The sequence below is a fragment of the Cnephaeus nilssonii genome (genome assembly GCF_951640355.1).
Source record: "Cnephaeus nilssonii genome assembly, chromosome: 5".
In the NCBI taxonomy this organism is placed as follows: domain Eukaryota; kingdom Metazoa; phylum Chordata; class Mammalia; order Chiroptera; family Vespertilionidae; genus Cnephaeus; species Cnephaeus nilssonii.
This window is the reverse complement of record NC_137076.1, coordinates 31,437,965-31,454,986: the sequence shown is the minus strand read 5'-3', so window position 1 is coordinate 31,454,986 and position 17,022 is coordinate 31,437,965. Positions and strand designations below refer to the sequence as shown.

The window sequence follows — 17,022 nt, the reverse complement described above, 5'->3', positions numbered from 1 at the left end:
TATTTCGATGGCATTGTGTTAATCATTTCCCTCAGAGAACTGGTGTTTAATTGCTGTCTAATTTTCATGATTATGCATATTAATCTCCCATCCTAATGAATATTCATACATCGCATTTAGATTTTGTTTTCTAATAAAAAATTTCCAACATGATTATGGTGGGGGTGGGGCTGGGGGCTGAGGGGCTGCCTCAGCAGGTAGGGGACCTAGTAAGGGGCTCCTGTGGCCTCCAGGAATCCATTCTGTGGTCTGCCAGGTTTGAGGTATCTGTACCAAAAGGTCCTGGACTCCCACTTGGCTCTGGGAAGAAGAGCAGAGTAGCCAGTGAGGCAGGGGTGACCTTGGGTAAAGTGCCAGCAACCCTGGAGCCTCAGTTTCCTTCTATGTGCACTTGCCTGTTGGCCCCTCACCCTCTGGAGCAGCTCCCACTCCTGAAGGCCTGGGCCCCACAAATGCCTGGCAGAGACAACAGGGTGCTGCTCTGCCCTTTCTGGAAGAAGTCCCAGTCCCTGTATCCCCTTCTATAAATGACAAAAATAGGGACAGACCCTCCCTCCCTCACTACTTCCATTAATAGTTATTAGCCGCTCCCCCCACTGATTATGCATTTTAAGAAACCATCCCTTATTTGTATTCTAACTAAAACATACCAGCCTGGGCAGTGTAGCTCAGTGGTTGAGCACTGACCTATGAACCAGGGGGTCACAGTGTGATTTCTGGTCAGGGCACATGCCTGGGTTGTGGGCTCAATCCCCAGTAGGGGGCGTGCAGGAGGCAGCCGATCAATGATTCTCTCATCATTTACGTTTCTATCTTCCTCTCCCTCTCCCTTCCTCTCTGAAATCAATAAAAATATATATTAAAAACACAAACTGAATCATTCCTGCAGAAATATACTACTACTTTCAAGTGTGTTACTGAAAGGTTTGCACCTGATGGTTCACATGAGACATTGGATTTCTCCCTTCCTCCAATCAGGAAATTCTTTCTATAACATGCTTATCACCCCAAAACTAGAGTGAAAGACATAGCTGGCCAAGCATTTCTGAGCTGGAGACCACAAGGGCTCACTGGCAACCCCCCAAAATGAATGAAAAAGCACAGAAGGTTAAGATGAACATGTGCATTCACTGAATGTCATGGGCAGACAAAGATACAGGAGGAGGTGGAGGTGGGAAGGCAGGTGGCTGAGGAATTCTACTCCCAACTATCCTGTGCAAGGCAAACATCACCAAGTTCCCTTGCTGGAAATCATCTCTTAAGACACACTCCAGACTGGGAGGGGCCAAACATGAATGTGCGAATCAGGAGGATGTGATGAGTGGGGCTGGGGAAGGTGATCCCATCCCATTAGCCTTGAAGTGAAGACAACATCGAATCAACAACAGGACCGGACCAGGGGCCTTCAGGTGCCACACTGCTCTGGACAGTTCTCATGGTTTATCCCACAGGTTTCTTACAGTGGCTGCTAATATCCCAATTTGACTGATGAGAAACTGAGGCACAAAGAAGATTAGTCATTTGCTTAAGGTCTCATAATAAGCAGCAGAGTCAATACAAGGACATGTTTTTCTGAGCAGGATACAAATATACATAACTCAACAATGAAGAGAAAACAATGTTTTTAAAAAGTGTCAATTTATTTATACTAAACTAGAGACCCAGTGTGGTGCATGGATTCGTGCACCGTTGGGGTCCCTCGGCCTGGACTGCTGGGCTTGGGCTGAAACCTGCTCTCTGACATTCCCCGAGGGGTCCTGGATTGCGAAAGGGCACAGGCCAGACCAAGGGACCCCACCGGTGCACTACTGGGGCCAGGGGGGACCGCGGGAGGGCCCCAGGGCATGTCGGGCCCATCTCGTCCAGTCCCGATCAGCCAGACCCCAGCAGCAAGCTAACATACTGGTCGGAGCGTCTGCCCCCTGGTGGTCAGTGCGCGTCATAGTGACTGGTCGAACGGTCAGTTGGGTACTTAGCATATTAGGCTTTTATTATATAGCAACAGTCGCCAACCTTTCGGACCTCATGGATCACCAGTGGTCCACAGACCACCAGTTGGCAACTACTGCTCCAAAGGTTTCCTTAAACCAGCCGTCGCCAACCTTTCAGACCCCATGGACCACCGGTTGGCAACCGCTGCTATATAGGATACCAGTGTGGGGAAGAGATGCAGAGGCTCATTCCTCCACTTTCCTTCAGGAGGGACATGTGACTTCACTTCTGCGGGTGAAAAACCAGAAATGGGAGGTTTCAACATGTTCTTTAAAACCATGAAAATAGCCCTGACTGGTTTGGCTCAGTGGATAGAGCATCGGCCTGGGGACTGAAGGGTCCCAGGTTCGATTCCAGTCAAGGGCATGTACCTTGGTTGTGGGCACATCCCCAGCAGGGGGTGTGCAGGAGGCAGCTGATTGATGTTTCTAACTCTCTATTCCTCTCCCTTCCTCTCTGTAAAAAAAATCAATAAAATATATTTTAAAACACACACACACACACAAAAAAAAAAACACCCATGAAAATAACGACCAGTGAGCTGCAAACCAGCACGGACCTTTCAAAACCAATTCTAGAAAACACATGTCAGACATATATATGCAACTACAGGAGGAGGTAGAAAGACAAAGTATGAGGAAGGGCTGAAAATGTAAGCCTCACAATTAATTTCTTGAAAACTAAAGCCACAGAAGACATTCTGGAACAAGCAGATCCAAAGACGAGAGAGAATCAGCTGCACAAAGATGGACCAAAGCATGAAACCAAAAGGTGGAGTTGTAATATTCATCTAAACGTCTGTTTTTTAAAAATCCTCACCCCAGAATATTTTTTCCATTGATTTTTAGAAAGAGCAGAAGGGAGGAAAGGAAAGGGGCGGGGGAGAGAGAGAGAGAGAGAGAAACATTGATCTGAGAGAGACACATTGATTAGTTGCCTCCTGAATGCGTTCCAACAGAGGCCAGGGATGGAACCTGCAATGGAGGTATGTGCCCTTGACCAGGAATCAAACCCACAACCCTTTGGTGTGCAGGCCAGTGCTCTAACTACTGAGAAACACCAGCCAGGGCTAAAAGTCTGACTTTTTAGAGGCAATTGCTCACTAGGATAGAGGTGATGGCTTTTTGCTGGGGATGGGCTTGACTCACAAAGAAGCCCCACTGACCCAAGTTTCATGTGCTGATAACCCAGTGTACAATCAAATAAGCAGGAGCCCGGGGAACACTCAGAGAACAACAAACACTGAGGGGAGATGAACTACTCTCTCTCTTCTTTTATTTTTTTTTTAAATATATTTTTATTGATTTCAGAGAGAAAGGGAGGAGAGGGAGAGAGAGAGAAACATCAATGAGAGAAAGAATCATTGGTAGGCTGACTCCCACACTCCCCCAACTGGGGATTGAGCCTGCAACCCGGGCATGTGCCCTTGACCAGAATAAAACCTGGGACCCTTCAGTCTGCAGGCCGACACTCTATCCACTGAACCAAACCGGCCAGGGCTGAACTGCTCTCTTGATGTCAAACAAATTAAAACCCTAAATGTGGTCAGGTGGGAACAAAGACCTCACGGCTCCACGCCCAACTGTCCCTCAAGTACTCGTGAAGAATGACAAAATGGCTCCATTTCAGCGAGAGCAGGAACATTCTATACTGTTTGGATAATTGCAGCAGCTCACGCTGCATTGATTTCTGCATTGGTGACCTATAATTGAAATTCATCAATCCAGGGACAGATACTCCACTTCCAACTGAAATCAGAAATCTCCAAAATAAAGACTCAAAGAGAAAAAAAATTTAAATGATCAAGTATCTCTAAAACCTAAGGAAACTACCAATTACTGAAATCAGCAGGATAAAACTAAAGTGGTCCTCAGAGGGAAATGTATAATCCTGGGCTCTGATTACTAAACCAGAGAGAACAGAAGCAAACAAATGTGCTCTTTGAGTTAAAAATAAAAATAAAAATAAAAACTTTAAAAAGAGGAGGCATCAAGGAAGAAGAGGTAAGAGAAAAATGTCAATTGATAAATACTGATTCAAAAATGAAGCAGATTGGAAGAAAGATCAATAACAGATAAAGGACAAGGAAGCGGAATCAAGGACAAAAGAACAGAAAAACATATAGATTTAGGACAGACACAATTGCTACCTCCTGATGTTACAAGGACAGGTGACTTTACATGTGATGAAAGAATGCAACATTAAGCATTTTTAAACGTGTCTGAAATGAATTATTTTTTGCCTAAGGAAATGGTAAAATGGACAAGAGGGGTAAACAAAATCTCAACAGGCTGATTATAAGCAATGGGGCTCAAACAGGGCAGGGCCATTTTCCCAAGTGCAGAGGAACAAGGTACCACTTGTTGGAGACTGGCTCAGATATACAGCAGTGCCTAAAGATACAGGCCAACACGACTGAGAAATGGGCAAAATGTAAAATAGATCTAGGTAACAAAGAACACAGGCCATGCACAAAATTCAAGGAGCGTCTGGGGGTTACAACAACCATTCATTAGCAGACGTCACGACCAAGTAAAGGAGGAAAACTGGGGGCCATTCTGAGACATTTTTTGTGCGTGGTCATATTGGACAGGAAGGAAACGCCCTAACAAGATAAACATAGACAGAAAGATCAATATCTAATCGATAGCCAGTGTCAGGCTTGGTCCTGCTTACCAAGCAAACAGCATGTGTTGTATGGTTCTAGAAACACCAGCCAATGCAAAAAGGGACATGGTATCTGCACTGGGACGGGGAGGCTAGGTGTCTTAGGATGAGTGACCTGAAAAACCAAACCGAGGGGAAAATGCAAATAATTAATGGGTGGCAGGAGGTGATCAGGTGGAAAATATGATGGAAAAGATCCCAAACCACAGCACAGAAATTATTGGAATACCTAGCAATAACCCTCACTTGAAAAGTACATGATCAGATTTTTAAAAAACTATATAAAATGACTAAGTGCTTTATACTTCAATCTTCAAAGTTTACCTTAACACTACTAAGGATCAAAAAAGAAAACTTAAATAAATGGAGAAGACATCAGGTTCTTACAACAGAAAGACAAATGGTTCTTCACAAACTTATCTATGTATTTAACATTTCAAAATCCCAACAGGTTTTCTTGGGGTGGGGGGATTGGGGAAAGGAGACATGACATAATTATTCTGAAGATTATGGAAAAGACATATGTAATACTTTCAGCAATAAAGAATTATAAAAATAACAATTTAAAAATAATAAAAAATATTAAATAAAGATCATGGAAAAGAATCAGCATCTCTGAAAATATGTGAGAAAATAACCTAAAAAAGAACAACTGAGGTAGGACTATAAGAACATCCTAAAGCTACAGTATTAACACTGGGTAGTACTGCGGTAGTAACATAGTAACAGATAAAAAGGTAAAAAGATTGAAAAGCCCTAGCCAGTTTTTCTCAGTGGTTAGAGCATTGGCCCGTGGACTGAAGGGTCTCAGGTTCAATTCTAGTCCCTCAGTTACAGGTTCAATCCCTAGCCCATGTTGGGGTGCATTCGGGGGTGGGGGGCAACCAATCGATGTGTCTCTCTCACATCAGTGTTTCTCTGTCTCTCCCCCTCCCTCCCACTCTCTCTAAAAATCAATGGAAAAATATCCTTGAGTAAGGATTAACAACAACAAAAACCAATGGAAAAATATCCTCTTGTGAGGATCAACAAAAACAAAACAAGAACAAAAGAACCAGGGGAAGTTCAAGGGTCTCTTCTCCAAAGTGCAAGGGTAGGCTGTCTCCTAATACCCCCCAGTGATAGGTGTGTCCCTGGGCCTTGAAGGACTCTGGCTGAGTGGGGCAGGAGCCAGGCTGAATGGGGGTGGCTCACTCCTTTTACTCCTAACAGATACGCAGCCCAAGAAAGTCCGGAAGGTGCCGCCAGGTCTTCCATCCTCGGTGAGTTGTGGGATGCAGTGGGGACCCCACAGACCACATGCCTCTCTGCCCTCCAGGTTTGGGGGCTGTCCCTGCTGGAGGCCACACAATGTGTCATTGGGGGCACTGGGTCCAGGGATGTGTGTTCTGAGCAGCCCCGTGAATGAGCCAGATGTGTGCACTTGGCCGGAGATGTTTAGCTCAGCTGCAATCACTGTTAAGGTTGCTGTCCCCTAGTAAATTTTTATGTCTTTGCTCTGACAAGGACGGTGACAGCATGCTTTCCTACCCTCCAGCATCTTTCCCGTATATCCCTCAACCTGATGTAACAAGAAGCAGACACATTCATGGCTGTCACATCTGAACTGCAGAATGGACTATCATCCAGTTCTTAAGGATTTCTCAGAAATGGCACCAAGTCTAAAATACATCATAAATGAAAAAGACTTGACATCATAAAAATTAAACCAGCCCTGGTTGGTTGGCTCAGTTGGTTGAAGCTTTGTTCTGTACACCAAAAAGGTTGCACATACCTAGATGTGGGTCAGGACATATGGGAGGAATAGATGGGTGTTTTTTTTTTCTCTCTCTCCCTTCCTCTCTCTAAAATAAATAAAAACATATCCTCCAGGTGAGGATAAAAATAGATAAATAAATAGTCCCCTGAGACAAATGAAAAACCTCCATTATTAACAATAGTTGGTAAGTTGGGAAAAAACAGCTGCAATATAGATCACAAAAGATAAGCATCCTGCCCGGCCGGGTGGCTCAGTGATTGAGTACTGAACTATGAACCAGGTCACAGTTTCATTCCCGGTGTGGCCTCGATCCCCATTTGGGGACATGTAGGAGGCAGCCAATCAATGATTCTCTCTCATCATTGATGTTTCTCTCTTTCTCCCTCTTCCTTCCTCTCTGAAATCAATAAAAATATTTTTAAAATAAAAGATAAGCATCCTTATATAAAAATTATTGCAATAAAAAACGTCAGTATAGGGTGGGACTACGACACACTATGGAGAGGCAGCATTGAGTGGTTACCTGGGATTGTTATTAAACTTGTTTTAGCTTTTCCATAAGTAAAATAGGGATAATAACACCTATTTTACTGACCTCTGAGGACAGAAGACTCACAATCAATGACCCACTGGCATACAGTGTTCAAGAAATGGTGACATAAGTTATTGTTGGTAAGTGTTATGATTCCTTTTGCTAAAATGTTTATAAAGCAGCAAAAAAGGAACCAACCATTGAAACAGCCAACAACTGGGATAGATCTCCAGTAAATTATGCTGAGTGGACAAAGCCAACTTTAGAAGGTGACAAGTTGTATGGGTCTGTGTATCTAACATTCTCAACAGGACAAAATGTAGAGATGGAGAACACTAAATTAGTGGTCACTGGATGCAAGTGACTGTGAAGGGGCAACAGAGGAGAGTGGGATGACAGAACAGCTCTGTGTCTCGATTGTGGTGGTGGCTTAATGGCGCTAAATGTAGGACAAATTGCATAGAACTATACATACACACATACATGCACTGGCGAGCCCTGAATAAATTGTGCACTGTACCAAAGTCATCTTCCCAATCCCGTATTATATTACAGACATGCAGTATGTCTGGGGGACTGGGGGAGAATACGGGGCCTCTCTGTACAATCTTTGCAATGTCCTGTGAATCCATGATGATTTCAAAAGACCCAATGTTGGTTAAGGGGTGAGGACATTTCATGGTAAATACACGGCCAGTCAGCTAGTGACTTCCCCAGAGGACAATCACACACATATGCTGCAGGGTCCTTACAAAGATCCAATATGGAAGCCACCTCTCCTAAGTGTTAGATGTTTACCAAAGCATGCCAGGTTTACACAAACCAAGAAAACTGTGGAGAAATTAAAAATAGAGACACTTCCTTTAGTCTGACAATGAGCACTCCCTGATGTCTCATGTGGCCTTGAGCCCTGTAGTCTTTGGCAGAGAATGCATTGTCACGTAGAGATCTGTGCCTCAGGGTTTCCCAAAAGGGAAAAACTGGAAAAATTATTGTTTTAAATGTCTTCCAATCCAGAGAATAACTAGAAAGCCTCGGCCTGGCATTGGTTGGCCATCAGTGCCTTTCTGACACTATTTTTTCAAAGCAGAGATGACCCAGGCTGCCCACAGACCCTCAACATGCCACTCAGCTACTATTTCAGTTACTTTCAGAGACACCTCCTCCTTAGGGCCAGGCCGCTGATTTTCTGATAGGAAATGACCTTTTGAAATAAACTTAACAGAAGCAAGTTAACTTAAAGCCAACACCAGGAAAATGCCAGACCGGGACTTACAAGGAGGTGTGAGGAAATTGTGGCTGGAGGACCTACTAGCATTTGGAAACTTAAAAAAAAAAAAAAAAAAAAAAAAAAATATATATATATATATATATATATATATATATATATGTAACACACACACACACACACATTATATATGTTTTTAATTGATTTCAGAGAGAGGTAGGGAGAGACAGAAACATCAATGATGAGAGAGAATCATTGATTGGCTGCCTCTTGCACACCGCCTACTGGAGATCGAGCCAGCAACCTTGACCAGGAATGGTACCCTGACCTCCTAGTTCATGGGTCGATGCTCTACCACTGAACCACACCATCAAGCACATTTGAAAACTCTTGATAAATAGTGGTGTCCCCCTTAAACTGACCTAGTCTGTCTGGAAAGAGGGTGACCCACTTACTGATGAAAGCGGGGGGGGGGGGGGGGGGGCGTGTGTGAACAAGACCCTCCCTGTCCAGAGAGAGGGCAGGGGCTGCAGAAACCACAGAAAATCTATCTTCAAATATTTACAGGAGTTCCTAGAGGGGACCTTTATACCCTGGGCCATGGTTTTGGCTATTTTTAAAATATATATTTTTATTGATTTTAGAGAGGAAGGGAGAGGGATAGAGAGATAGAAACATCAATGATGAGAGAGAATCATTGATCAGCTGCCTCCTGCACGCCCCTCTCTGGGGATCAAGCCCGCAACCCAGGCATGTGCTCTTGGCTGGAATCGAACCTGGGACCCTTCAGTCCGTAAGCCGACGCTCTATCCACTGAGCCAAACCAGCTAGGGCGGTTTTGGCTATTAAGGGCTGCTGGCCTTGTGAGTGGACACCAAATTAGGGAAGACAGCTCAGGGCAGAGACCCAGGGTGAGATAAAGGCACCTCCTTCAAGAAGCCCCCCCAGGGTCTGATCCTCTGCCTGAGGCAGGGAAGTGGAAGCACCCTAACTCCTGGCGGCTATTTCAGGGGGGAGGGATGTGGGGATTTCCATACCTCAAGGAGGACTCTGGCTGTCCCTGCTGCCACTTCCTCAGGCAGAGAGGAAGGCCAGTGCAGGGCAATGGGGGCGGCAACACAATATTTCTCCCTTTGGGGTAGTGCATGAACATAAACCACCCCCACAAAACCCCCCTCTCCTCCAGCCAGACCACATTGGATATCCCAGTGGAATTCAGAAAGGACTCCAAGACAAAACCTTCTGTCCTGGATCTCAGAGATGCGGAATGGCATGGCACCAATCCTGGGATCCCAGAAAGACGCCAAAGTCCACACAGAGTGCCGGAGGTGCTGGAAACTGGAACAGCCAGCCTCCCCAAAGGCTCTCTGCAAATCCTCCCGACAGCCAGAGTGGACTCCCCAACATGCACATGGCAACTCTCTGCTCACAGCCCTCCAGGGCTCCCATCTCCTTTGGGATGAAAGTCCAAATCCTCACCATAGCACACAAGGTACTGCATGACCTGCCCCCATCCTCTCCCTTCCCTCATCTCCCTCTCTCCCGTTCACTCTGCTCCAGCCACACATGCCTCCTCCCTGTTTCTCCAGCACAGTAGATGCCAAGCAAGGTCCTGCCCCAGGGCCTTTGCATGTGCTATGCTCCCTGCCTTGAACTCCTTCACCCTGTCTCTGCTCAAACTTCTCCTTGGAGACCAACCACAACTGGCCTGGTTTTGTAGAAGCTCCCTCCCTGCTGCTCTGCTTCCTGACCCCTGCTGTAGGTTCCTTCAGGCCATACTGTCCATCCTCCCACAGGCATGTCAATGGCACTCAGTGCCAGGTAGAGTGACCAACTCATACAGGTTTGCCTGGATATGCCCAATTTGAATGCTCTAAGTCCCAGTAACCCTCTGAATCCTCCTGTATACAGTAAGGGCCAGGAGCTGGGCCTCTCTCAGGGCTTGCAGGATGGGCAAGATTTGTCAAGGGCTAAAGTTCTACATCATGCCCCTTCTAGACCATAGTTTCCCCTTTGGGGATGGAATGGAGACCCAGGACCCCAATGCGGCCAAGAGACCTCAGAGGCTCAAGTCCTTGTCTCACACAGGACCCCCTTGTGAGTGACACAGATGCTCCCCATCCCCAGTCCAGGGGCCTAGGTTCCAAGTGCTGGACACAAAGGATGATATGCTGACCTCCAGGCTCCCTTCGCTATACTCAACACAGGTTGTGCGACCGCGACAGCAGCTTGTTCTCTAGCCCCGACTCCAGCTGCTGGACCTGAGCGCCACTCCACCAACACCTCCTCCTCTGGCACCCTTGTCCATGAGGCTGCAGCCAAACTCAGCCCCACTCCACATTCCAGGTCCGGTGCTGTACCCTGTTCCTGCTCTGCTCCAGCTCACCCTCTACACAAGCTCATCTTTTTATGCAAACTCGCAGCCCCAAGGCAGTGGGATCCTACCTGAGCCTCCAAACTGGGCACCAGCCAGGGAGGTGGGCCGGCCTTTTCCATTGGCCACTGGCAGGGGAAACATCTGTGGGGAGGCAAAGAGAGGTAAATGAGGTTGGGGGGTGGGGGGGGGCAAACCAGAGATGCAGCTGTACCTAGGGGTCCTATCCCATCAGAGGCCCAGGCAGGAAAAGGCAGCCAGGCTCACTACACCTGCCTAAGCAGAGAAAGGCTCTCTTGGAGAAGCCCTTAACCAAGGCCCCTGACAACACAGCCCACCACTGGCAACAATGTCCAGTGGAAGTTAAAACCTGTTGTTTACACAAGGTTTATATTTTTCCAGGTTTGCATTTTTTTTAGATGGACTAATTACTTAGGTACTTGATAAAATTTATCTGCTATTAGATGTGACACAAAGTTTTCTTTAAGTTTCAACTTAAAAAAAGTGAAACCATTTACACCTAATAGGTAGACCCTGCCTAGCCCCTCCAGCCGCCCAAAGGTCACCATGTGCACATCCCTGTCTTGAGTGGCAGCGATATGGGGAAGACAGTCAGGCCCCACCACTGGGACAGACAGCATGACCTAGATCAGTGGTTCTCAACCTTTCTAATGCCGCGACCCTTTAATACAGTGCCTCATGTTGTGGTGACCCCCAACCATAAAATTATTTTCGTTGCTACTTCATAACTGTAATTTTGCTACTGTTAATGAATCGTAATGTAAATATCTGTGTTTTCCGATGGTCTTAGGCTCTACAGCAGCAGTTCTCAACCTGTGGGTCACGACTCACAGGTTGAGAACCGACCCACAGGTTGAGAACCGCTAGCAGGGTCGCCTAAGACGCTGGTCTAGAAAGGTCTCCCAACCCCTGGGACTTGTCTTTGTTTTTCCCCCTAGAGTAGCCCGGGGCAATGGGCTGTGTCCTTTGGGCACTATGGGCCTCCTCATCAGCCCAGATAGGACCCATACCCCTGAACCTTGGTATTCTCTTCTGTGAAATGGACTTGGGGCTCTGACCACATGGGATGTTGTGAAACCCCAAAGCACATGGGTGTCTTGGGCACCTGGGGGCCTCAGTACACATGCCAAGCTCAGAGGGGAACGCAATTAGGTCCAGGACAAGGGCTGCCAGACTCCCTTGTCTTCCCAGCCCCTCATCAGGCAGAGGGACCATCTCTAGCCCACTCAGGGATCATCACCTCAACACCTTCCTTTTCTAACTCAGGAAACTCAGGGCCAATTTCCTTTGTTTCTTTGTATTTAATTTTGACTGTAGCCTTTTCTACTTTTGAGAAACTAACCCAAAAAAAGAGCTGCTTCCCTTTAAGTTTCTTTGTTTCAGTCTAAAAACAAAGTGTTTCAAGGAAATAAATTAACTCAGTTTCTGTGGGGCAGGTGAGAGAGGGCGCTATGGAGGAAGAGAAGATGGGACCTGAGCTAAAATAGGTGGCTGCCTCTGCGCCGACTTGGCCAGGCCACTCTCTTATAACAAGGAGGGACAATGAAAAATCAAGCTCTGAGTTTCTCTGAGAGGAGACACCGGCACCTCTCAGCCTGTGAAATGAGTTGCTGTTTTTCAGCTGGGGAAGGGGAAACATTCAGACCCTTTGGACAGAAGAGGGAGGCTGACAATTGGCTCGGGGTTCTCAGATAGAGGAGGCAAAGGGGCCAGCTCTAAACTTGTGCTCCCCATCCCCAAGCGGGTCTGTTCTGGCCCAGTAGTCTGTGACTTGTCAGTTTAAAAAAAAAAACACAAAAAAAACCACACACACACATACAAAAAACAACAAGCGAGCTGTACTGTGCCCGTAGTTACTCAGCCAGGGAGGCAAAAATAAAATGGCTTAAAAATATGAGCCTGGCCCTTCCTGAGCAGAGGCCCGCTGTCTCAAGGGCTGTTTTTCTGCAGGATGGCTGATATTTCAGTTTGGGGACTTGTTTTTGACAGACCTCAGTGGCCTGAGCCTCATACTAGTGGAGGGTTAAATTCAGACCGAAAGTGTCCTCCCCCAACCTATTTCAAACCAAAAATGGTGCTTGGGTGGGGGGGAGGGGTGAGACTTAGGGAGCTGTCCACACTGGGTTCCTCGATTTGTGTGGAAACACCGATCACCCTAATATCCGACACAGGTGGCCCACTGCACAGATGAGCAAGTCCAGGACCCTGGTCCAAGGTGCACTCCAGCTCCCAGCACCCAAGGGAGCTCTGCTCTGGTCTCACTGGGCCTGTCTGAGCTGTGTGACCTATGGAAGCCAGTACCCTCCCTGAACCTCCACCTACCTGGCAGGGAAATGGGCAGTTCAGGGTGGATCAAACTGCCTAAAGTATAAGGATTCTCACCTTCCCCCATGGGGCCTGCCTCTCACCAACAGTAACAATGGCAGTAATAGTAGTGGTGGCTGAGTGCTGCCCACAAATTCTCACATTGTTCATAAGGTCTCCTCCTGTCACCTGACTGCATTAGCCACCCTGTGGCTAAATATCTAGTTAAAACCATGGACACCACCTCCCCACCTTTTTAAAAAAATCCATAATGTAGCAAATAACCCTGATCACATCCATTTTACAGATCAGGGCTGAGCCTCCCCTTGGAGACAATGGAAGCTCTGGGCAGTCCCTTCCACTCTCTGGGCCTCAGTTTCCCTACCCGTAGAGTGGTAGACTAGACCCATTCTATGCCCCAACGAACGCCTGGGTGACAGGTGCCTTTAGAAGCTGACGAGGGCCCCACTGCCATGGGGTGTCAGCCTGCCCCCAGCGGGACACCCCAACTCCCCCAGCTCTACCTAGGGGCCCCTCCATCCAAACAAGTGTGAGGTCTGGCTGTTGGGGCCGTTTCAGTTGGTGCTTCTTTCCCAGGAATCCTGTGGGTGAAGGGGGTGTCTGAGAGATGGGCGGAGCCTGGCTTACCATGCTGAAGTCCAGGAGGTCACTGAGCTCTTTGTCTGTGCCCACGGGTGCCATCCTCTGTGGCTGGTTCATTCTCCAGCTGCAATGGTGGGCTCAGGGGCCAAGGTGGGTACCTCTGTCCTAGAGATGGCCCTGCTTGGTAGCCCATGGTGGTGGATGGTGGTGGTAGTGAAAGCAGAAGGGCAGGGACAGACACATAAGGAGAAACGGACAGGAGGAAAAAATTTTGAGTGACTGTGGCCTAAGTAGACAGATGGGGAATGCGGGAGCTGTTTTAAAAGCCCCTCTAACCATCCTGAGGGTGTGGGTCCTCCTAGACTGAGCCCCTTCCTGACGCTGGGGGGTGGCACAGGGCAGCCAGAATTCCAGCCCCTGGAGAGACCCCTGCCCAGAGCCCTCTGAGTTTGAACAATGAGGGAGAGGGGGAGTAAGCAAATGTAGATTTCCTAATTCCCTCTGCGACCACCAGGGACTCAAGCCGCAAATTTTAAACTGGCAGCAGAGTGGGAGTAGTCCCTTCTCCACTTACTAGGCCCCTCTCCAGCCACATCTCCCATTCCAACCACCCCCAAGTTAACCCTGGCTCCGCCTCTGGGGAGGGGGAGGGGCGACTCAGACCCCGCCCCGAGGAAATTTGCTGACCCCCTCCCAAGCAGCTGTCACAGCACGTTGAAGCCTCGGTCACCCCCAAATTCAAAGAAAAAGAACCCTCAAGGCGAGGCCCTCTGCCCTCTTCATGATTGAATTGGGGGAGGGGGGAAGAACAGGGACCTACCCTCAAAGCTCCCCTCCACCTCTTCCCCCCACAAAAAACAACCCTAGCTTGTAACAACCCTGATGTATCCGGGAATTATTTTTAAGCAACTTTGAAAACATCTCCTGCCACCCGCCACTGGGGAAAGAGGGTTCCTAGACCAGGATCCTCCGCATGGTCCCAGGGGTTCCATTCTAGAACCCGGGGTGGGGGATCCACCTGCCAGAACCCATCCCCCCTCCACCCCACCCTCCCCCACCCCCCCCCCCCGAGAAGGGCGCAGAGCAGGTCTTCGTTGTCCCGTAGACGGACAAGACACCCCTCTGGCTTCCTCCCCGGGTCCCCAGATGTGGGCAGGGGTGGCCGCGGGGACACCGCGGAAGCTGCGGGAAGAGGGGGTTCTGAGCCCGAGGGAGACCCAAGTTCAGTGGTGAACTCCCCGCTTTGTTTGTCAACTAGAGACTGGGTGTGAAACGGCTGCCCCTGGGCACCCCCTCCCCCGCTAACTTTTTTCTTTTGGGGAGGCCATGTGAAACTGACTTTTTGAGTACGAAACCGCAATTTTTTTGTAGGATAGGTGAAACTGATTTTAAGGCAGCCTGGGGAGGGGGGGCGCTGAAACGGGCTTTTATAGGGAGCTAAGACTTTTGGGTGTCACAGGACTTTTGGGGACTCGGAAAGTATTTGGAACCACTTGGAAAGAGGGGGATCGGAACGTCTTCCTTTGAGGGGGAGGCCCGGGAAACCAACCGCCCACCCCCCCACAGCCGGTGCAGGCGGCGCGGCCCAGGAGCCCTTTGAAGCTGGGGCGCCACCGCCCCTCTGCTCGCAACACCGAGCCGCCGCTGCCGCCTCTCCCCGCATTAACGCGGAGCAGATGTTCCCTCCGCACCCCCCCTTCAGCCCCCAGCCCTCAACCTGAGCCTCAGTTCGCGCGGCCGCACCTTCCCCGCTCAGACAAAAGGACTCTCCCTCCCTCCCGCGCTCTCCCTCCAAACTTCAGCGCCCCGGCTTGCCCCTCCCAGGGGAGGGGGCGCCCCCAAGCCCTCGTGTCGGGGCCGGGGCCCTCGCCACAAAGTTGGGCGGCCTCTCGGGCGCCCCCCGCGCCACCTCCCCAGGGTCTGCAAAGTTTCCTGAAGTGGCCGGCCCGGCCGAGGAGGGGGTGCGCGCGGGCCTCGCGTGCGCCGGACCCTCCACGTCGTCCGCCCCAACCTCCCGGCGCGCAAAGTTAGAGAACAATGACTCCGGGCCGCCGCCCAGCAGCCGGCCCACAGGGGCCGGGGAGAGGGGGGGCGCACCCCAGAGCGTCCCTCCCGCCCCAACTTCCCGGCTCCCGTGTCGTGGGGAGGCCCGAAACAACTTTGCACAAAGATGCGGGGCTCTCGACGCCGCGCGGCCCCGGGTCCCGGTGCGGTTACCTGCTCAGCGCGGACCGGCCCGCAGCTCACGGGAAGCGGCGCACGTACGGCTCCCCCCGCCCCGACAAAGGGGTGCCCGCCGACCCCGAGGGTCGCGCGTTGGCGGCCCGTGGCCTGGGACCCTCCCCGCGTGCCCGTATGCGGTCGGGGCACTGGAGGAGGAGGCGTACGTAGAGTATGCGGTGCCCGTTGCCGCGTCCGGTCGGCTCTGTCCGGCCCGCTACGTCCGCGGGCGCCACCGCTGCCTCATCTTCCTGCGGCGGGAGACATGTTCCGTCCCCCGCCCGCGCGCCGGCCACGCCCACTCCAGGGCCCGCCCACGGTCCGCCCCGTCCTGGGACGCCGTGAATCCCTCCGCCACCACCGTCCGAGTGGGCCCCCTGCCCCGGTTCTACCTCCCTTGCGCTCGCAGGAGGCGGCTGCAGCGTCGCGAAGCCCGGAGTCTGGGAGTGGGGGCTCCCCTGAGGTCCGTCGGCAAACGGTGCGGGGAGCGGACAGGGACTATCTTCTAGCGCGGAGGCGCACGTGGGTTGGAGTGCGTAGCATCCATGACGCCAGCGGGAAAGGACCATGAGATGGAAAAATAAGGCAGAGCGGTAATGGCCAATCGGAGGGCGCAAAAGCCTGATTGGCGGTGCCCTCGGCCATTCGTGGAGAGGCCACGCCCTCTCTCTACGGACAGCGAAGAAAGAGGCGGGACTCTCCAAGAGAGAGGCCACGAGAAACGGCGGGGGTGGGCTTTGCAGTTTCATTCTCAGGTTTGCGTGGGCGCCCGCGCGGCCTCTCGGGCGTCGTCGAGTCTGCGTTCCTAGGGCTAGCCCAGGTGCTGGGTGTTGCGAGCGGGCGAACGAATCAGACCCATGTCATGGGCAGGGAAACCAAGGCCAGCTCTGTTTCAGGGTCAGAGCCCCACGTGGGACTTGCTCTGTGCCTCTGACTCGCTGGGTCTCAGTTTCCCCATCTGTAATATAGAATTTGGACTTGCGTTTGAACAGGACTAAGGCCAGACCAAGCCTTCTGATTCTCCGTGATCGCTTTGTAGGTCCAAAGTTCTCCCCACAGCCAGGGGCTCCTCAGCTTTTGAAGACCGCAGACCCTATAGAATAGGAGTAATAATTACTATAAATTAACTAACACTCTCTTTCATGGCTCCCTGTGCCCCCAGAGAAATAGTTACACTGCTTCCAGGCCTGGGAAGAGGCTACCATCCCCCTGGCCCCTGGACACAGGGCTTCCTCACTGTTCGGGAACCTGCCAGGCTCATTCCCACCTCTGGGCCTTTGTCCTTGTAAACCCCTGGCTGCAATGCTCTTCCACCTCCACCT

General features: G+C 50.2%; 1 protein-coding gene across 15 annotated transcripts in view; it reads right to left on the bottom strand.

Moving 5' to 3' along the window:
- TCF3 (transcription factor 3) overlaps positions 1-16,261 on the bottom strand; it is a 35,415-nt gene extending 19,154 nt beyond the window's left edge. For 12 of the 15 annotated variants that reach the window (XM_079770704.1, XM_079770691.1, XM_079770692.1 and 9 more), the window contains exons 1-3: positions 15,698-16,261; positions 13,526-13,657; positions 10,624-10,696 (exon numbers count right to left, since the gene is read on the bottom strand). In XM_079770704.1, the coding sequence (XP_079626830.1) occupies positions 10,624-10,696; positions 13,526-13,597 (145 nt within the window). In that variant the 5' untranslated portion in view covers positions 13,598-13,657; positions 15,698-16,261. Of the gene's footprint in view, positions 1-10,623; positions 10,697-13,525; positions 14,494-15,697 lie in introns of those variants that run through there. The other 3 variants (XM_079770698.1, XM_079770700.1, XM_079770699.1) reach the window with 3 other exon arrangements.
- Positions 16,262-17,022: the final 761 nt, after the last annotated feature.